The sequence below is a fragment of the Haplochromis burtoni genome, unplaced genomic scaffold (genome assembly GCF_018398535.1).
Source record: "Haplochromis burtoni strain Fernald_Lab_line unplaced genomic scaffold, NCSU_Asbu1 Contig_168, whole genome shotgun sequence".
In the NCBI taxonomy this organism is placed as follows: domain Eukaryota; kingdom Metazoa; phylum Chordata; class Actinopteri; order Cichliformes; family Cichlidae; genus Haplochromis; species Haplochromis burtoni.
Window position 1 is genome coordinate 1,325,068 of NW_024582529.1, and position 22,402 is coordinate 1,347,469.

General features: G+C 41.1%; 1 protein-coding gene across 4 annotated transcripts; it reads right to left on the bottom strand.

The window, feature by feature from the left end:
- Nucleotides 1-9,003: 9,003 nt before the first annotated feature.
- Nucleotides 9,004-22,073, bottom strand: LOC102314603 (cell division control protein 42 homolog). Of its 4 annotated transcripts, none has more exons than XM_042225330.1 (7): nucleotides 21,893-22,073; nucleotides 20,195-20,299; nucleotides 19,732-19,770; nucleotides 14,247-14,319; nucleotides 13,604-13,713; nucleotides 13,252-13,428; nucleotides 9,004-9,624 (listed from the first exon to the last, which is right to left on the bottom strand). In XM_042225330.1, the coding sequence occupies exons 2-7, from the start codon at nucleotides 20,297-20,299 to the stop codon at nucleotides 9,535-9,537; spliced, it is 594 nt and encodes a 197-aa protein (XP_042081264.1). In that variant the 5' UTR covers nucleotides 21,893-22,073; the 3' UTR covers nucleotides 9,004-9,534. The 4 variants fall into 4 exon arrangements, with proteins under 4 accessions (XP_042081264.1, XP_042081263.1, XP_014192751.1 ...); XM_042225329.1 differs by lacking the exon at nucleotides 21,893-22,073 and adding an exon at nucleotides 20,381-21,357; XM_014337265.2 differs by lacking the exon at nucleotides 19,732-19,770 and having other exon boundaries at nucleotides 21,893-22,072.
- Nucleotides 22,074-22,402: the final 329 nt, after the last annotated feature.

Sequence of the window (22,402 nt, forward strand, 5' to 3'; positions counted from 1 at the left end):
TGTGTGTGTGTGTGTGTGTGTGTGTGTGTGTGTGTGTGTGTGTGTGTGTGTGTGTGTGTTTTCATGTTTGCTGAGGAATTTAAATGTCAAACTAAAACTTGGAACAACTGAGAAATGGAAGTCCTGGATGCTGGGACCATAAACAGACTACAACTCAGTCCTATGTTTGCACTTAGATCAAAATGTCAAAGTCATGGTGCAAGGATGTTTGGAGGTATACACATTGATCACTGAGCCAATTAATGGCAGAGCTGCTCGTGGGAAATTACTTAAACATTGAGCTCTGACGCTGTACAACAGCTGAAGGAAGAGTCAGTGTCAACGGCACCTTTGCTGTAAATCCGTGAGGTGTCCTGTGTCGAGCGTGATGTCAAACAGGAATGTTATTATTAGGCCAAATTGGATGTTGGTCACAGATTCTGTCTGTGAGGCTTCCTACTAAACCAGGTATCATATGCTGCTCTATTCACATTTCACTGTTTCATTCTCTTGCAAGAGTCCATGGGATTTATTTGGTGTTAACTGTACTACCTGAAAATGTCCCAATGTTTGAGAAGTCCTGAAAAACTGTTAGTCTTAGTGGAGCCTTTAGAAGTCCGATGGAAATTTGATCACCTATTTTGTCAATGCAGAGTGAGACCTTCCACTTGGACGCCGTGCCTTCTAGCATTGACAGTTTATTCTTTGACATGTATGTTTTGGTTATCGGGCTTCTTTCTGCCCCATTTTCAGATCCCTTATTAATATTTACAGATTGTGTTCTTTGTTAGGACCTGCCAGAGAGTTGCTCTGGGAGAAAACTTGGTTTCTAATATTCTCTTCAGATTTTCCAGTCTGCAAAAATAAAACTGAGCAACTCATCAACATAAGTATAAAACTTATAAATACACTTTTGATTCCAGTACTGCTATTCCACAACTCGATTAATCTCTGAATGTAACGTTACAGGTTAATATGACCTCACAGAGAAGATTGAGCGGAAAATCAGTGTGTATAAGTGAAAAAATGCTACAATTCAACATTATTAACCCATTCAGGTTTGGCTAGTAGGTCAAATGATACTAACCTATCGTATTATGTCATATGATACCTAAACATATTTTTATTCTTCTTTGCAAGCTACATATTCATTGTATAAGACGAAGGAATCGGTGATCATCACCATGTCAAAATATGACCTCAATGTTTTATGCTGATAGTTTTTTCTTATGCAAAAACAAAAAGCTATCAGGAAAATAGCAGATGCATTAACATTTACATTAACATGCTCATGAAATGGTTGTCACAGTTTGTAAAAACTGTTTCCATATGGATCAATCAGGCAAGTCATGAAGTCCAATGGGATGTGTTCCAATGCTATATGTGCCACCTGGAGATTGTGGGAGTTTTATGTGAGAAAATAAAATATACAATATAAAATATACTGCTGAAGTAGTTCATTGTTCTGGCACAGAATGTCCAGAAAAATAGGTAAGTATGCGAGAGACCAAGAGGGACAAAGTTAAGTCCAATTCCTCAGATCTTCTGCAATTTGGAGAGCACTAAATCCCAATATTTCTGCAATCAACGGCAGGACCAAAGGCAGCGCGTTAGCCCGGTGGTATTTATTTTACACTTAGGACATTAAGGCTGAGTGCCAGCCTTGAATTTTTAAAGGAGACTGGGTGGTAGATGAGCTGAATGCAAAAATGTCTTACATTAACGTGATATCAACTAAAGTTGAAGTAGGGCTAGGCTGTACTTTCTTGTAATACCAGTTTGTACCAGGAGATGGTGTAGTGAGACAGGTAAACTTTATATACCAGTTAAGTAAGTAAATAAAACACCTTTTTCTTTATAGTAGCCTGGCAAGGATGTAAAGAGAAATACCAACAGTTATAATAACAATAGCAACATTATATAATGCTGAAAATGTGCAGAGGTTAATTTTAAAACAAAGTACTCTTAACCTTGAAAAAAAATACATTACAGTCTGTATATTTAGTGCCAGCTGGAACTTCATGAAAAATAAGTAATTTCTTTTGTAAAGACACATTAAAGAGTGAAAATTTTAAAAACAAAGCAAAATCTATTAAAGCGAGTCACGCCATATATGCATGATGTCAGATGTGTGTGAGAGGGACTATGTAATAACTGATATTAACTGATCACAACTTCCAGAATCAACAATTGAATGACTGATAAACACAAACAATATCTTCAGAAAAATCCAATGGACTCAGTGTAATGTCACAAAAACAATTCCTCTCATCACTGGACCAAAATCCTTCTTTTGACATAATATGTGAATGATGAGACGCCATCATAAACACCTCATCGTACCATATTATCACAGCACAGTGCTTCACTCTCAGACTGCTGGATTAGCTGTGGTTCCTAGGATATTTAAAAGTCGAATGTGAGGCAGAGCCTTCAGCTTTCAGGCCTTCTTCTATGGAACCAGCTTCCAGTTTGAATTCACAAGGCAGATACTGTCTCTACTTTTAAGATCAGGCTTAAACGTTCCCTTTTGATAAAGCTCATAGTTACGGCTGGATCAGATGACCCTGAACCCTCCCCTGGTTATGCTGGTGCAGGCTCAGATTGCTGAGGTACTTTCCATCATACACTTATCATTTCTTCTCTTCTTAATTCTTTTCAATCAATCAAATCAATGAAAACTTTATTTGTATAGCACTTTTTATACAACTTTGCAGTCCAAGTTACTTAAAGGAAACACAACAGCATAGCCTCTCTTTCACTTTCCCTCATACGTAAAGACAAAAATCACTGCTGAGCCCACCATAAAACATTAAAAACCGAACAGAGGAAACACTATCAGTGAAGCAAAAACATTAAATAAATAAATATATGATAACAAAGCACAATATATAAGAAAACAGGGTAAAACCCCCAATTCTGATTATTTCACTCCCCGTGTCATTAATTTGTTCTTCCCTCTTCCATAGTTATTGTTATATAGATGACTCCCCCTCTCTTGTTCTGTTGGAGGTTTGTTCCTGTTAAAATGGATTTCTTCCTCCCTGCCATCACCAAGTGGTCGTTCATTCTAGTTGTGTTGATAGTTGAGGTCTTCTCTGTAATACTGAAGGGTCTTTGACTGCTGCTGTGAATTAGTGCTATATAAACAAAGTTGAATTCAATCAAGGGTCACCTTTTGAATATATCCAAACCCCCACACTCCTGGATTAACTCATTTCAGGAGGAAAATGAGGAGCCAAAATATCAAAAACAGGGTAATTCTGACTGTACAAACTGACTTCTGAGTGTGAAAGCAGCAAAAGTAAACTTTACAACCAGCCTTGCGCACGCACACACAGGAGCTGCCATTTTATCTTACCTTCTCAAACACATATGCGTGCACTCACTCTCTCTCTCTCTCTCATGCACTTATTATAAGCTCACACGTCTGCGCAGACACGCACGCCCAACCCCCACACAATCTTCTGCTCAACACACACATACACAAACCCGACACGCTTTCCCTGCAACACTCCCCCAAACACACACATACTTCGCGCGCGCACACTTGTGCACGCCAACACACACCCTGATCCCTTCCCCCCTCCCATTCCATACCAGGGCACGTCGTGACAAAACAAAGAACACCCCATAATAGTCAGAGTCGCACAGTATGCATGGTAACCAGTTATGTCAGAGATGAAGGCAATCTCTGTGTCTGTGAATCTCACTGTGTACTGCATATGAACACACACGCACACACACACATACAGCAGTGTGTCTGCAGATAGTTCATACAGAAATAAACACACAAACATTCCACAAACCCACATATATACACCTCCCACGCACGCACGCACGCAAGTAAGCACACACACACACACACATACACACACAAAATTACAGGCCGACGGGTTCGTATCCACACACACACACACATGCAGCATGTACACACCCAGACACAGACACACACACCCATAAAAAAGTACACTGCACATAAATAATGACTCACATGAGCAAGAATATGGAGGCACAGACACAAAGAAAGACGCAAGATTTAACATGTGAGCACAAAAACGAGGAAGTATGGAGTAAAGATAAAGAAGTAGACACAAAGAAACATGGAAGATGAATTAAAAAACAGGAGACACAAACATGGAAACACAAAATGAAACGCACTGTGGATACACCAACATGTACTCCATCAAAGAAAAAACGAAACACACCAAATAAAAAGATGTAAAAATAATGCAAAAATACACCTGAGTGCAGACAAAAATTAGACACACCAACATGAAATCACTATAACACAGACACACATGTTTTTTTTAACAATAAAATCTGAAGGTAAACACACAAAATAAAATGATAGAAACACAATATTTGGAAAGATGTACAAAAATACACCAAACTTTATATGCAAACATGATATGGATGAATAAACGTGCACAAGGTATGTGGTTCAATAACACTACAGCACCGATACACTACACAGTATCGCTGGAGTAAGTACAATAAAGAGACAAAAAAAATTAAATAAAAGCACAAAATGTTAACACACACTAAAAACGGTAAACACACACACACACACACACACACACACACACACACACACACACACACACACACACACACACACACACACACACGTTGAAACATAAAACTCAAAGACAGAAGCAGCTTTATTGCCATATAATATAAAAATACACACATTACAACACCGAGAATATAACTGTCATCTGAAACCTCTTCAGTTCTTCTTTTATTTCTATTTTGTCAGATGAAGGGACTTTTAATAGCTCGTTTGAACCGACTATAACAGCGACTATTTAATTAGCTGTGGTTCGCACCGCGCTTGAGAACGATCTGTTTTACCGCCTCATTATCAATAAGACCCTTTGAAATGTGCTAATTTCAACCTTGTTCGTTACTCTCTAAGATGTTCAAAGAGTGATGTATGGTTGACACAAAAGCCAAAGGCACACCTGGACTTTGCACTGGACACACCATTGGGAACCAACGCAGCAGTGACATATAAACAATAAGAAATGGTCAGTGGGAGAAACAAACACGCGGCGTCCCTCTATTTCACAATCTGATCCACCCTGCGCTCCTGACATCCAGATTCAAAATGTTTAGATTTATGTTTTATGTTTTAAGTCTTCTGATTGGCTGCCCCTCGGAAATCCAAGCTTTCCCTCTTTATAACTTCATCTAAACATAAAATTGAGTGTTCAGATCAGCTTCAAGCCCAAGTTTTTGGCCTTGTGCATACACTGACCTCACTATTAGAAACTTTAGTCATGTTGTAACAATGTACACATAACTCACCTCTCTTAGCTATATTTTGCATGGTGTAAATGAACCTGACAAACCACAAACAGTGCTGGTTTCCTTCAACAGAAGTGTCCACTGTGTGCAAGTTCATCACGAGTCTTGTGGTTTTTTCTTTACATTCAGCAGTAAACGGATATTATGTTTTTCCTCCTCCTCTTTTATGTATCTATGTTTAAACAAACCATGTGTGTGTGTGTGTGTGTGTGTGTGTGTGTGTGTGTGTGTGTGTGTGTGCTGTGTGAGCGATGTGTGAGTGCCATGACGTGTCTGTGTGTGTTTGTTAGCGCGGTGTGCGTGCATTGTTGCGTAGTGTCATGCTGCACATTTGCGTCCACAGAGAGAAGAAGAAGAAAAAACCAAAAAAACAGGCAGAGGTCAGGTTTCTATCCCATGATGCAACTCTCTCTCTCTCTCTCTCTCTCTCCCCTCCTTGTTCTCCATGCTGGTTGCCCATAGCAACACACTTATAATGAGGTCAGATGGACATCCAATAATATTCACCAGCCACACTACCAAGCAGTAGCGGCAGTGAGAGAGGCACTTTGGGACAGACAGCAGTCAAAGTGTCAGAGGCAAGATGGCCGCCACACAAATGTAATAAATCATCAAGTTCCTCAAAGTAAAAGTGAAACTGATCTGGAAACAGTTTGATGTGGGTTTTCACGTTGATCAGGACTTAAATTCTCTGAAAATGGAAAAAAAACGTTTGGATGAGAAGTTGCTGTGTTTACAAAATATGAACAAAAACTTCAGAATACCTGAAGAAGAAAGGCAGCGCTCGCTGTAAAAGGCAACTAAAGTCAAAAGTCCTTAGAACTGAAGAAGCTTCTGGGATGAGAGGTGAAACGTCTTCAAGCAACTTAAAGAAGTCCAGACGCTTTTCTTTGCAAGCTCCTTTGACTACGATGACCCGGATGACTGAGAACCTTCACAGACATGATGTGAAAATTATTCATTTAAAAAATATTTGATTTTATTTTACCTACAACGATACTGAGCTGCAGTTATTCCACTCACAAAAACTTGTTTTTAGTTATCAAAGTTAAAAAGATTAATCAAACGATCAACTGTCAGTAAATTTAAAGTCTACTAATTTTTTCAGCTCTGTTTGTATTAGAGTAGCTTTGCATGGCCTACAAAAATAATCCTTATTTATCTTCTCAGTTCATCTATTTTGTTGTATGAAACAAGCTGTTGCAGAAGCTAAATCTCTTATGAATGGTTGCTATTTACAAACAGAGGGTTCTATCTAATGTTCGAGTCCGATACTGGTCACAGTTTGCTGATCTATTCAGTTCAGTTCTGGTTTATTTTGTGATATCTGCACAATTGCAAAGTACTTTTCTAGTCTTACTGACCAAACAAGGTGCTCTACATCACAAGCTGCATTTAACCACACATTTCTGGTTCCTGGGCTTTCTGTGTGGAGTTTGCATGTTCTCCCCATGCTTGTGTGGGTATTTTGGCTTCCCCCCACAGTCCAAGGACACGCACAGGTTAGGTTAGTTGCTCATTCTAAGGTGGCCATGAATGTGATGTAGATAAAGTGCTGGAAGTGTACAGAATAACACGCGGCATGAATGTGTGGTTAAAATGTGACTAAATGTGACTATATAAATGCAAATACATCTACTTTGGAGAATATCCAGGCAGATACAAGGAAAACATGCAAGCGCTGCACAGAAACCACTGCAATGCTGTGCTATCCCAGAGAAGATCAAAGTCATGTATCGCCATTACACATGAAAAATTCATACTGGCAGATTCTGTCATGAATCGCTGTGTGCAGGCAAGAGATGCAGCACTCGCAACACGGGAATCAACTCAAAAAGGCAGTTTATTGTAGAGTTATTGTAGATTAAAGTGGTGCACTCACATCGCAGTGTAAAAATTCTAAACAACATAATTTAAAAAAAAACACCAAATAATAACTTTGTCTTCTGTAAAGCACTTTGGTGCACAGGTGAGTGCACAAAGGGGAAAATGAGGTGGCACCAGCTTTAAGGTGAGAAAAGGGCCATGCACTAGAGGGGATAGAAAATCTCCAGCATTAGAAGTCTGCAAAGGTGGTCCCCTTCACCTCCATGCTGGCAGCCACTCATATTCATCAGGTGATACACTGAGATCGCTCTGCCTCTCTGTAATCTCACTGCATGTTTGCAAATGTATTAACTTTGTCCTTATTAACTACAGACAAAGAAAGATGCCAAACTTAGTTTCCACACATTGTTGCAGCTTCCACATGAAGTCTCATCGTTGTAATACTTTCCTGTAAATGACAGTTTTTTCACCAGTCTCTGTCCCTTACATTTATTTACAACCGCAATACAGCTCCCTCTCGCCAAAGGACTGATATGAGCCAGAGCAAAGTTCGCTGAGTCAAAGCAGTGCAGACTCACTGTTGTCACTCCTCTTGACATATTGCTACATCTTATTGATGTTGGTTTGCAGGCCATCTCTGACCCTCAGGCCGTATTTAGTCCCTGTATCATATAAAGTCATTAATATCATGTTCATTATTCTGCATGATAAGTACTTTTGCTCCAGATACTTTAAATGGATTTAAATGAGCATTAATGCATCTTTTACCACCTTGCAAACTACCTGGTGTGGAATGACCTTCAATTTATTATCATCTGCACAACAAGGACACATTTCTGCATATAAGCCTGAAAACCAACATTTTATACACTGATTTTCTACTTTTTCTATTTCCTCACCTCTGGGAAGTCTCACTTGAAAGTTTTTCGGTGGATAAAAATCTACATGTTTATGTGGATGGGATTGTGTTCAGGTTATTTTTATCCAGAGGTGTAACTGCATATAACAGTGTATTAAATGAGATCTGATAAATGGCCTTTAAGCTCATTTGAGTGGTTTATGTCTCGAACATGATGAGGGTAGAGCTCCACATAAGACAACTGTAAACATGTTGCTCCTGCAGTTTGTATCAGTGATCACTGTGGTTAGAAACTGTTGTGAAAGGATGATGACTCAAGTTTTTAGATGAGCTGAGAGGACTCAAACACAAAGACCTCAAAGGCTCAGACAAAAGACACAAAGACGCACGGAGAAAAGGCTGATGGGAGAAGGCATTGAAGAAGAGGATGGGAGTAGGCGAGAGAGATCGGGCTGTGCTGTGAATGGAGGGCTAATTCATTTTTTCTTTTCCGTCTGGTTCACGCCTGGCTGCTGCTGTTAGTCAGACAAAGGAGCGAGCGGGTCTCAGCCTCCATGCCATGTTGGTCTGAAGGATCCATTTTAGTCTGCCAATCAAAATGAACCCAGGTCATTTACATACCAGATCCACCAGGGCCCACTGAAAACCTGTGGAGCAGCTCCCCCTAGAGTTCTGTGAGTGGACACTGCATCTGCTCTGCAGATGTAAACCACGTGTCCACTCTCATGTAGGGAGCATTTGATCTGCAGATTGAATTAAACACATTTCAAATGTTTACTTATAATCAGTAAATGAATTCAGACATTATTAGAGAGGAACTTTAAAAAGATAACCTTGCCTGACTCTTATTTAGGGAAGAAAAAGTTCAAGAACCCTGATTTAACAGCTCCCAGAGACACAGCAGGGATGTGTGCTCTCTCATGTATCGAGTACTAAATGTGTCAAATGTATTAAGCACTTTTAAATGTTTAGCTCTAACCAGGAAATGAATTCAGATAATTTAAGAGAAGCTTTACAATGTACAGTTTAAAGGATTCAAGGATTCTTTATTGTCATTCACCACAAAGAAAACACGACACTGCAGTTACTCAGTTCTCTGACTAACAATCAAAAATAGTAAACAGCCAACTAAAAATATAATCATTTATATATGAAATAAACAAGTAAATAAATATATTACCTATTAAATCATTTTAGAGATGTGGAGGTTTAGCACAGTTTAACATTGTCACAGTATCCAGAAAAGCAGCAATTCTTCGGCCTCACCAGGATGCTGTGCAGCCTCCATCCCAAATGGAGGAGGGAAAACGGTCCATAGCAGGCAAAAGATTACTGCTGTAAAACTGTGTAATTCTCTTCCTAACTTAACCCCCCACACATCTATTTTAAAATGTAAAACATTTTAAATTTAAAATTAATTAATAAATTATGATGTCGATTCACAGACTCCAGCCTATGCCATTATGGCTGAACACTCATATGGGCTAATGATTCCGGGTCCACCTCCCCTTCTTCCTCCTAAACCCTCTTTTCCTCTTCTCCTTCTCCTTTTCCGTTTATAGCAGAACACAGAAGTAAGTGGATTTTTTATCTGTAGGATTTCGAGTTGCCAGGATGGCCTCTTCAAACACCTCCCTCACTCCTTCCTGAAAACGAGACAGAAAGAGACACTCAAATTTAACAAGAGGAAAAAAAGATTTCTACTTCAGAAAGAGGTGGAGGAGTTATCAGATCAAAATAAAGATCTATTTCCTAGCAGAGTATCAAGATAAACAGGAAATTGTGAATATAAACTGTTTATTTTGATACTCTACAAGGAAAAATCTAAGATGTGAGAAATCATGATGGTCTCTGCAGTCCTGCTGACGTGCCTCTGAAACATTGCATGGACGTTGAGTACAGCGCCTCTGTGCTGGCGCACTGGGGAGGTGGCTCCCCTGTTTACCACAGACTGTTCCTTCCTTGAAAGGCACTGGTCAAACCTCAGATTCAGGAAGAGAAAGGCAGTTTTTATCCTGGTCCTTGGACACACTGCATCAAGTATTTATCCTCTGAACATATTCAAAGGTGCGTGGCAGTTTTATATTGTAAGGTAGAGACCTGACAATAATACAAAGAAAACAGAGAAATACAAAGAAAACCCCAACAGTCATATGAGCCCCTATGAGCAAGCACTTTGATGACAGAAGGAAAAACTCCCTTTTAACAGGAAGAAACCTTCAGCAGAACCAGGGTCAGGGAGGGGCGGGGCCATCTGCCGTGGCCAATTGGGGTGAGAGAAGGAAGACAGGACAAAAGACATGCTGTGAAAGAGAACCAGAGATTAATAATAACTAATGATTCAACAATCCAGAGAGGCATAGTGAGTGAAGAAGAAACACTAAATGCATCATGGGAATCCCCCAGCACCCTCGACCTATTGTAGTATAACTAAGGGGGGATTCAAGGTCACCTGGTCCAGCCCTAACTATATGCTTTAGCAAAAAGGAAAGTTTGAAGCCTAATCTTGAAAGTAGAGATAGTGTCTGTCTCCTGAATCCAAACTGGAAGCTGGTTCCACAGAAGAGGGGCCTGAAAACTGAAGGCTCTGCCTCCCATTCTACTTTTAAATACTCTAGGAACAACAAGTAGGCCTGCAGAGCGAGAGCGAAGTGCTCTAATAGGGTGATATGGTACTACAAGGTCATTAAGATAAGATGGGGCCTGATTATTTAAGACCTTGTATGTGAGGAGCAGGATTTTGAATTCAATTCTGGATTTAACAGGAAGCCAATGAAGGGAAGCCAAAACAGGAGAAATCTGCTCTCTTTCTAGTCCCTGTCAGCAAGAGTACTGAAGCCGTCTCAGGGAGTTTTCAGGACATCCTGATAGTAACGAATTACTGTAGTCTAGCCTAGAAGTAATACATGCATGAACTAGTTTTTAGTGTCACTCTGAGAAAGGTTCTGTTCATAATTGTTATTAATTTTTAGGCACAGAGGGTTTCCTCTTTCCCTGCTGAGGAGGCTTTGGTTATTTTGGCTTCACTGCGTGATGAACTGCAGCTCGCAACTAAGGCCACTGTTCTCAGTTAGAAATGGGAGAGGAGCTGCTGCCTAAGAACAGGTGTGAGGCGAGAGTGGAGCAGGAGGTTGGCAGACTGATTTGTAGGGCAGTGGCTGCAGATACAAGCAGTGGAAATGAGCTTCCCCTGTGGGGTCTGGGCTCACCCACAGAGAGGGGATGCCGAAGCCTTCTGGGTGAGGTGCTGCAGGTATTAGAGTCATAGAGGCCAGTATTTTACTCAAATATGTTGAGCCATACTTAAAAATTTTGTTATTATCTTTAATTTTTGTGATTTGTAATTTTTTTTATCTTAATTATTTAGTTTATGTTGCAATTTTAAACAGTATCGTCGGTAAATTCACCATGCTTTGCTGATCTATTCTGTTTTAAGTTGGTAATCGTTAACTGTGATTTTTTCTTTTTTTTTTTTTTTTTTTGCCTGTCCCATTTGGTTCTTTAGCCGTCAGAATTGTTGTCTGAAGACCAACAAGGATACCCAATGGATTTACTTTGCCAAATGGATCATCACGGCCTTGCCGTATTGGTCCATTTGATCGACCTTTGTTGTTATTATTTATTTTATTTTATTTTCAGTTGTTACAGACGGGACAGACATGACTGAGGGATAGGAAAGGGAGAAAGAAAGAGGAAGGAAAAGAAAAACAGAAGGGGAGAGGGACAGTGAGAAAGGGCACTTAAAAAGAGAAAGAAGAGAAAAAATCTCCTGGATCACCTGTTGAGAGAAAAAGAAGAGAAAACAAGCAAAAAAAAAAACAGAGCAACATACTAAACACAACACCATCACGTTAATCTAGCTAAGTGTAAACAGCAGTAAATACTAAATATTGAATGTTGTTGTGTAGCAAGCAGGACCGACAGCGCACAATGTGCTTGGAAATAGCAGCCAATAGTTTATGTCTATGAACAGTGAACACCCTGTGCACACCTGTGTGGATCAGCGCGCTTGTATTCAAAAGGTTTCCCATGTAATGGTCTGCTAGAGGATGTAGAGAGCCATAGCCCCGTCCCCCAGGGCATGAAGCAGGCATGGAGGAGATCCAGGCCCCAGACATCCAGAGGCCCCAGAGTGCGAGAGCCCAAGGAGGACCACCGGAGGGGCATCCGTGCCACCCTCATGGGAAGAGCTGAGGATCCCCAGATGAGGGTCACCCAGTAGCCACGGAGCAGAAGCCAGAGGGGGCTGCAGCGGCGTGCCCGCCGGCTCGGCCGGCAGCCAGCTGTGCCAGAGTGAACCGAGCCGCAGGCCCAGAGGGCCACCCCCAAACAAACTCTATACCCCAGGTCCAGGTACCCTCGCCCCTAGAGGTGGAAATGGCACCTAGACCAGTTACCCTTTCCCCCGGGGTGGAGGCAAGCAGACCGCCCCAGGCTCCGCAGCAGCAGGGAGGCCCCGCATCCCAGATCCCAATCGGACGGCCAACACCTCCTCCCAGCCCCCCCGCCCCGATGGCCAGCAGAGAACAGGGGTGTGTGAAGACCCCAAACCTCCCTCCTCTCGCTCATGTGTAGTGTTGCTGCGTGTTGTTCTAAGGTGCATTTAAAACACGGGAGAGCATGGTGCTGCTGCCAGAGAGCAGCAGGTGTTAGCACGGCCCCTCCCGAGAACCCTCAATGTCTACATGGATTTAAAATTGAGAGGTGGGCACCGGCGCCAGAGGTGGGGTTGAATACACAGACCGTCCACAAGACGCTGTTAATGTGCCCACCCTCAAGGCCCTATATGTATGTGTTATGAGAGTGTGAGTAATGTGGATGTCTAAGTTGTGGAATAAAATTGAGGCACAAGTGGCCAAAAAGGGAGGGGGGGCACTAACCACGTTATGACCACAACCCCTGGGTTAAGTCCTCCAGGGATAACGTCTCTAGGGATTCTCCAGACCCCCTAAGCCCGTCCCTACCTCCACATCAACCACAATGGCGAAGGCGGGACCAAACCACGACCCCCCGTGGTGGTGATTGTTTTAGATATATCAGGAGTATGTAACCAGGACCCCAACCTGAGATGTTTTGTAGTTATTTTTTACTTCCACTAGGTTTTGACAAATGGGTTTTGATGCCTTTTTATTAAGTGTAAAGATTTCCTGTGACTCTGTGAGTAATGATGATGTTCATATTTCTTTTATTCTTATTGCCCAAAACGTATCGATACCAAGGCTTCTTTCTCAACAGAGAATCCCACCAGCAGACTTATTTTTCTCTCTCTGTACCTGAGTCCGAGCCGAACACTCCATGTATTTAACGGCCTTCAGCTCATGAGCCAGTTCCTCGCCACTCGTAAAGGTCAGGGCTTGTTCCAGGGTGTTCTCGTTATCTCTCAGATCCACCTGAGTCCCAACCAGCAGGAATGGCGTCTTTGGAGAGAAGCGTAAAATCTCTGGCACCCACTGTAAAAAGACAAGCTAAAGGTTTGATGCGGTTTCACTGCAACCCTAACGATCTCTGCTCTGTGTGTGTTTGTCCTTAGAGTTTGGCTCATTATATTTCTAGTTATGGAAGTAATTAAAGTGAAGGACATGAGCATCAAATTAGAAATAAAACACACAAACCATCTAAACGAACCTTGTCTGTGACGTTCTCAAAGGTTGAGGGCGATACGACAGAGAAACAGACAAGGAAGACGTCGGTGTCAGTGTACGTGTTAAGTCGTATGTTTTCGTAGTTCTCCTGACCTGCAGAGGCAGACACACACGAAAAAGATCCGCAACAAACAGAGCAACCAAAGCAAGGCAAATATAAGCAGTTATCTCCGAGCCTGAAAAATGTGAAAAAAGAAACACTGCAGTTCCTTTAATATCCACTTGGGGCTAAAACTTTACAGCAGAAATAATTACATTCTCAACCTGATATAAAACACAGTTTTGTCATCTATGGACTGATTTATTCCCTCATAGAAACTGTATGGTGGGTAATGTTTTTCTAAATCACCCATCAAGATACTGGTGAGGCTTAAAGTCAGTGGCATGGCTGCTTTGATTGACAGCTGTTGCCAGATAACTGTTCGTGTTTCATAAGTGCCGCAGCCCAAAAATAAAGATTTCATAAGGAACTTCATAAGGACAGTGTAGCAAGATTTCAAATTGCTATAGGATCCTATCCATCACCAGCAGCTCCGAACATTACAGGAAATACTGCTACTACTATAAATATGCTACAGCTGTTGCTATTAGTATCTGTTTTGTTTCAGTTTATGTGTATTTTTTACCTGAAGAGTCACACAGTTGCAGATTGTACTCCTCGTCATTGATCTTCACTGTCTTCACACAGGTAGCAAACGACTGGGGGGACAGAAGGCAAGGAGTGAGGAAACAAAGAAAAAGACAGTAAGCCTGTGAAAAACCTTGATTGCAGATGTACTCCAAACAAAACTGGAAGTAGACTTCTGGACTAGTTAAACCTCTGAACGAGTGTCGTCTCAGTTAGTCTGTGGAGCTGAACCAAAGCCACGTAGTTCCAGTGTTAAACAAAGATTACACTGCTGAAACAAAACATGTTTGTGGATGCTGACAGAATAAACTGGTGAAATCTGACCAAGTTTTGTTTAAGTGCCATAAATACATGAAAGGTTTCCCACTCTTATTAAACCTTAAAGGTGCTCATATGTTCCACACACTCACATAAATGCGTCAACGAGTTGGAGGTTCATCATCTTGACAAAGGACACCCATGAACTAGAGCAGCCAGAGATTGAATCCCTGACCTTTCGTTTTCACAGAACTGTAAGTAGATCTTGAGCAGTGTTGGATCAGATACTCAGTGGTCTGCAACCTGCCAGGTCTTTAGCACAAAGTCACTATAACAACCGAGCATATTGTGTGAGGACATAGCTGTCGAGAGGGAGCAGCAGGGTTCTCCCTCTGTATAACAAGCTTGGCAGCACTCCGGCTCGTACTGATCCCCAGCAGATCCTCTAAATTCAAAGCTATAGCTGTTACGTTATACCTGCTCTTCTGTTCAAGTCTTAAGTCTTAAATCAGTCTCAAAGAGGATGGTTAGTGAGGGGTGAGTGTGCATGTATATATTTATATTATACAGGACCTCATATGGGTATTCTGCAATTGATACATCAATACGTTTATATATCAACTGTTATGCAGACCATATGTAGTGAAAACTGTAAATGTTAATACACAGAACTTTAGACATATCCGCACATCATTAACAGACAGCAGCGATTACATTCCTGCGCTCTATGATACCGGCTCATATTGAATACTGTATTACAAGTTGGTCCTATACGAGCTTTGCTGCTATTGGGCCAATCGAAGTGTGCTACAAAGATCATTGAAAATATTAGATAAGAAACCTTTTTCATATCATCATTGTCAAATTTTAGATAAATACAAGTTTCAAAATTTTACTAATTTCAAATTATTTAAATCTGCCTTTCTAATATACAAAGTTCTTGTCATTGTTTGTTCTAGTATAATGTGACCACTGTTTTTGTCCTTGTCACATGACCTGTAAATATTGTCTCTGTATGTTATTATTAACACCAACCTGCCAGAGAGTCTGCAGATGGAAATTAGCCCAAGGCTATTTGTTAAAATATTCATTAATATGTATTGTCCCTCTTTCTAAATAAATAAATAAATGAATGTATTATCACGGCAGGGCTGCTGTACAACAAATGCGGAGTAGATGTCAGTACTTCCAAATAAGCTGTTGAATGGTGTGACGGGTGCCCAATCCCAGTCCTCGAGAGCTATTGTCCTGCACCTTTTAGATCCATCCCTACTCCAGCACAGATGAAACAAATGGTTGGATTACCTCTTCAGCATGCCATCAAGTTTGGCAAAGGCCTGATAACAAGCCATTCATCTGATTCAGGTGTGTCAGAACAAAGATGCATCTAAAAGCTGCAGGACGGTAGCTCTCGAGGACTGGAGTTGGACAGCCCTGCTCTAGGAGAAAGATTTGACACATTCACAGGGCTTCATCACATCATCACTACACTTTATACTGCAAGAGGCCCTGCAACACTACAGAGAAAACTGAACCCACTACCAAAAAACCCCCCAAAAAAACAAAACAAAACAAAATCTGATGACCTATGAGCAAGAGCTTTGGAGACACTGGGAAGGAAATACTCTGTTTAAATAGGTAGAAACCTCAGGCGGAACCAGGCTCAGTGGGATGCAGAGATTAATAATAACTATCGATTACCCTCTTAAGCACCCATGTCCCCAGATACAGGGCAAAGGGGAGGAGATCACATTTACGGTTATGCATGGGTGCTTAAGAGGTTAAATGCAGAGTGGTGCAAAAACACATAGTGGGTGAAAAGCTGACTAAAGGAGAACTCGGTGCATGATCAGATCTATCACAGATCTACTGAAGGAGGTTTCAAGGTCACCGGCTCCAGCCCAAACTATACCATTTGCAAAAAAGGAAAGGAAACCTTCTGCCTGTGCTCAAAACTTCTGTCTGCGTAGGGCAACCCATCAGAAGGCGATGGCATAAAAATATGATAGCAATAGACATGAAGTCAAATCATATATTGGTCACATGCCAACATCGTGGTCACGCACAGACTAAATGTTGTGACTGCTGCTTCCTTTAGATTGACATCCTTGGCTGAAAGGCTCTCTTTAGTGGTTTTGGTGGGAACTGAACTGAACATCGAGTGAGTTAGATTTTTTAGTGAGAGGTAAAAACGCACCACTGTAAACTAAAGAGATGTTTTGTGTTACCAAACAAAAGCTTTGCAGTGAAATGAATTCCAGTGACCAATCCTTTGATCGTGATCATCTTGTTTTCAAGATAACGGCCAGCAGATCAAACGGGTTTGTCTGCAGCGACGATTTTCACTTATTATGGTTACTAACACTAACAAAACAGGCACAGAAACCAGAGTACAGCACTGTGACTCTGGCTTTGACTTCCAAATGGTAGCACTTCTAGTTTTAGGGCATTTCAATTTGTCGTCCACATTTTTGGTTATCTTGCAGGCGCATCGAAAAGAACTGGAGGAAAACAGACGTATACCCTAGAGCATGTTTTTAAATGTATTTATATGTACTCATTCTCAACTGTATGCCATGTTTTAGTTATGGCGTGAAACAAGAGTCAGAAATACTCTGGAAAAACAATGTTACAGGTGACCTGTTTTCTTACTGCGGTGGTTATTTGTTAGATGAGTGACAGGAAACACCACCACAAGAGCCAGCACTGGCATGAAACAGCTCAACACAAAGCAAAGATTAAAGAAAGTATGCAGGGCACAGCTGGGAGATTAGAGAGGACACTCTGGTTATTCAACTTAAGGCCTGATGACTTAAAGGTTTAAGATACAACTACAGCACTGACAACGAGTTGTTAGATAGTTAATAACAACAGGAAAATATAGGCAGGAACAAGAAGGTTAATATATAAACAATCAATGAGACAATAAGCAATTAAGAGTGGCAGTGATATAGTCACAGCCCATCACAATTCACAGCTTATTGCCCAGGAAACGAATGTGACCTTGACACTGAGCACAATTTAGGTGAAGAGCCGTAAGGTGAACACCGTGTTTGTTTTTGTCCAGGTACGGCTGTGTGGCAGGAAGGAAGCAGGAAAGAACTCAAAATCATTCTTAAGCCCCTTTTCCATTAGTACCTACTTGTGTTTTCAGGGTTTTTCCTGTAGGTCATAGTACCTGGTACCAGCTACTTTTTAAATACCTACTCCATGGGGTTTTGAGCGATCCAAGGCGACCCGAAAATGTGACGTCAGAAGACTTCATGTCACCAAAAAACAACATTGTGGTTCTCGAGTCTGAAAAAAAGCCACAGACTGTGCGGCAGGTAGATCGTTGCCTCGACGTCCGCCTTTGTTGTGGCGTTCGTGTCACATACTAATCACATCGTGAGACTCTCGGCCGCGCTGCTTTAATAACCCCACGCGCATTAGGTGGTACTCCACTGTAATGGAAAACGAGTTGTGCCGTGTCGAGCCGATCCAAATAGGTACTAATGGAAAAAGAGCTTTAATGCTGCTGTTTTAACAGAATACAAAAGGCCAACACAGAAGCAGGGCAGGAAAGGGGAAACTGAAAACTCTGAAACACAGAGCAGGGAGACACAGGACCATGAATGAGGACGTGACAAAGGACAGGGGGAGACAAAAAATACTTAGAAGATAACGAGGGGAGAGGAAACAAGTAGGAACACAGCTGAGGGAAACTAACATCATGATTTGGGAGGAAGTCGTCATGGTCCTGCATCTTTGACCCAGTGTCTTGAGTTTTTGTGTGCTCATGATGTGATCTGTGTTCAAGCTCTGCTTCGTGCTTGTGAGTATTATATTATTTCCTAGTGCTTTTCAGTTTTGTTTTCTATGGTCTTCGGATGACAGCAGTTTCCTTTCTCTTCCAGTCTGTCCTAGTTTCTTCTCTGTGTTTTGTGTCTCATGTATGATGTCAGTCTTTTCTCCGTGTTGGTTTCCCTTCTGTCTTTGCGTTCTTCTGTTTCCGTGTTCGATAACATCTCGTTTTATTTTGATAGTCTTTCGTCTCATGTGCGTTATGTTCAGTTTTGCCCGAGTCGTCTCCACTCTGCCCTCATCTCCTCTTGTGTATTTAACCCCTCATTTTGTTTCTGTTCTTTGTTTTGCCCTCCATTGTCATGCATTTTCTAAGAAGCATTTTTTGCTTTAAAATATAAAAAATAAAAATCTTTTTGGCCTTTTCAGTAAAGAGCGACAAAGAGAAAGGAAATAAATGCACCGAAGAGCTGTGGGTCAGACTCCAACCCAGGCTGGCCACTTCCTGCCACTCAGCACATGGTCACCTGCTCATCCCAGTGATCTAAACCGGCACCCCTGACCTGCCTTTTTGATGCATTTTTGTAAGCGCTTATAAATAATAAAACAGGTTTTTGAGTTTTATATCTTCAGTGTCCTTCACTTTTGGTCCCATTGCCGTCCACCACACAGTGAACCTTGATGGAAGTTAAACTAAACACAGACTGACCTATTCGCCCATTCGTTCATTTTCATTGCTGACACTGGATTGCCCAATCAAATCTCCTAATGCGAGCGGTGTTGTGCCAAAAAGTGATTGTCTGCCAAAAACTGAATTCTGGTATTTGCCAAAAACAGATTGCTCGTATTTAAACTGCTATAAGTAACTTGTTGGTCTATAATATGTGAAACATATGTCAAACGTATCCCACATGAATGATACCAAGTCATCTTGAGCCACAAACAACATTCCTGTAACAAGGTAGAAGCCACGATCAGTTTTTGGCAGCGATTGTTATATATCCTTTATTTAAAAAAAATGTCTTTTGTAAGAGTAATCTGGCCAAGACGACAGCAGAAAGTGCAACAAATATTAGTTCTGTAAACATATTTTAAGTGGACAAAAAGGACTGAATTGGTTATAATGTAAGTACAATAACACAGATAAAGATACTTAAAAAACAGGTAATTTTTAAATTGTATATATAACCCCTTTGTAAACTCTGTTCACCGAACTCTATTTACCAACATATGTAAAGATATTACACATAAAAAACACACGGAAACATTGGAAATCAGTTTTTGGCAGGCGATCACTTTTTGGCACTACACTGTCCCTTCGCCCACCTGTGCGCTCACGCCGCTTAAGTTTCAGTGTTGAAGAAGTGGTGAAAAGCTGAGAGACAATGTTAGCTGTCAGGGTGCTGATGAACATTATTACCAGTAACAACTAGAAAACAGACCTCACAGTCACAGGAGGCTGCTGCTGCTGCTGGCACCAGCTGTGGAGAAGTGAGGAAGAGACAGAGGAAGATGAATTCATGTGTTAAGAAAATAGATGGAGGGACAATTAGGAAGGGAGAGATTTCAGGTAAAACCAATCGCTACTCTGACCACGAGCCATCGCTAATAGCGAAAGTGTAACTTTAAGTTATTGTCAAGTGTATTATATCCGTCAATCAACAGAAATGATCCCCAGTCCAGCCCTTTGTCAGCATTACAATGACTGCACAGAGCCTTGCTTTCACTTTTCTACCTGCAGAGATTAGATAGTTACAACCATTTACCACTTCCTGTGTGACAGCATGGAGCCAAACACCGAGTATTCCAGAGAACACTCTTAAGTTAATAACAAGCTGGCTTTTGAGCCGTTTCACAGCTGGTGAATGGAAGCCACTTGACTCTGTGCTGTTTTCGGATACTCACCGTGGGGAAATCTCCAATGGGAAGCTTGTCAGTTGTGTAGGAATTGAGCAGGCAGGTCTTTCCTGCTTCATAGTCACCCACCACCACACATTTAATGTCTTTCATCTGAGGAGAAGGAAGACACAGAATTAAAGAAATAAAAAGGACAATATGAGGAAATAACACCTCTTTCCCACTAGCACTTACTCGGCTCGGCGCGACTCGCCTCGACTCGACAGTGACGGATCAAACAATACCGAAGCATCGGTGCATGTGTCAAACACACGCCTCGCACCGGTGCGTGTATGGCTTTAAGAAAAACCCACGTGACTGAAGCTAGGAGGACGATAGGAGCGTTAACAGTGCCGTTTGTGTGTTTACGGGTTTCACTCGTCATGAATGAATTCCAGCGATATCTGTAGGATGTCACCTTGGCCGCAAAATGCGACACAAACTTCGTCTTCTTTCTTATTAATAATGAACCGTAAAGCCTGTCTTCTCCCCTCACACACAGATACACATGAACTCCCACTTTTACAAGCACGTATTAGTCATTCCTATTATTTTTGTTCTGCTCCGTGTTATTCTATTTTGTCCAGTTAGAACTCTATCGTCACTTGGCTAACTAAACAGGACTACTCATCACTCGTTTGCTGTCCACATGTCAAAGTGAACGAACTTCAGTCTGTCTCCAGGTTTCCTGCAATTACTTTTTAAACCGAGCAGATGTCGCTGTTGAGCGATTCACGGAAACAGTGTCAACAGCAAGCAGAGGATTAGTTTGTCATATCCTCCCGAGAATAACAGCCTTTTCATTTATGTCCTCTGTGATCGACATTAGCTTTGACTTATCTTATCCATTGACTTATTTGCTCTCTGGGTACTCTGGGTTTCTGCAACAGTCTCAAGATGTGAGTAACCAAAGTTAAATCACTAGACTTAACGCTCTAGTCCTATTTGAGTTAATATTCTCTAATCAACAAAAATGTACCCTTAGGCCCCCTCCTCGACTCAGAGATTTATGTAAATGGCCTTCTTGACTCCCTGCTCATACCAGCGTTCCTCCCTGTCCAGGATGTGTAAATCCTCATCATGGGGAGGCTTCATCTTTCTTCATCTTACAATGCTGTGATTGCAGCAATTCTCTGTGAATGGTACTCATGGCCATTGATCAGATCAAGGAACTGACCTCACAGCCCATTGGTCATTCAGTGGTGCTAGTTTCAGTCACTGTGTAAATGTACTGTTAATAAGGTTTGGGGAAACCTGCAGTCAGCTGAGACCGAAGAAGTCAGTTGGATGAGTGACGAAACGTTTCTACGTCCAGATGAACAGAATCAACCTTTTGGGAGTTAGCATTACTTCTGTTCTAACAAATAACATAAAACAACAAAACACGACATTAAATGAGAGGTCATTGAATTTATTGCTAGTTTTAAATACATTTTACTTTTAAATTAAAATGATTGTAAAGCATATGAAAAAAAAAGATCAAACAAGCTTGTAAAGATTTTGGGTTTCCAGTTAACTTAAGTCTCCCTCTCTTCTCTAACTCTTCTTGTGTCAGTAAAAAACTGATGACTGACTGCACAGTGTTAGACAAAAGTCTACACAAGATGCAACTGCTTGTAAAATACAATATGCAGAATTCAAATAATACAAAACAAACAGATGCTTGCCTGATATATTCACGGAGGAGATTTGTGGGCTGTGGCCTACCTCAGTATCTTCTCCGGGTCAGTCAGGAGCTTTTCAGTATAATTCCAGCATCAGCGTCCTCGTGCTGTCACGCTTCATCAGAATTTTAACACTGATCTGAAGGTTGTTTGGCCTCGAGAATATACTCTCCGTAATAATAGTGACTCAGAGGCTGCCTAGGAAATCTTCTGAGTGTGCTACTGTTTTATCATCCAGTCGGTCCTGTTCTGCACTCTTTTCAAAAACGAAACTATTTCAGTTCATTCCAGTTTTATCTCACGTGGATCAAACCAACAATGCAGAATCTAATCTACATTTTGTTTACTTACTTACTTTCTGTTTTCTTTTATACTTTGTAGGAAGAATTTTGTAAAAAAAAAAAAAAAAAAAAAAGAAAAGAAAAGAAAAGAAAAGAAAAGAAAAAAAACATTCAGGAAGTGAAAACTGATCGATATTATTTAGATCATGGTTTTGGGTTAAATTACAATCATTGTCACAGAGCTCAGGTTCTTTGTTTGCCATGGTGACACT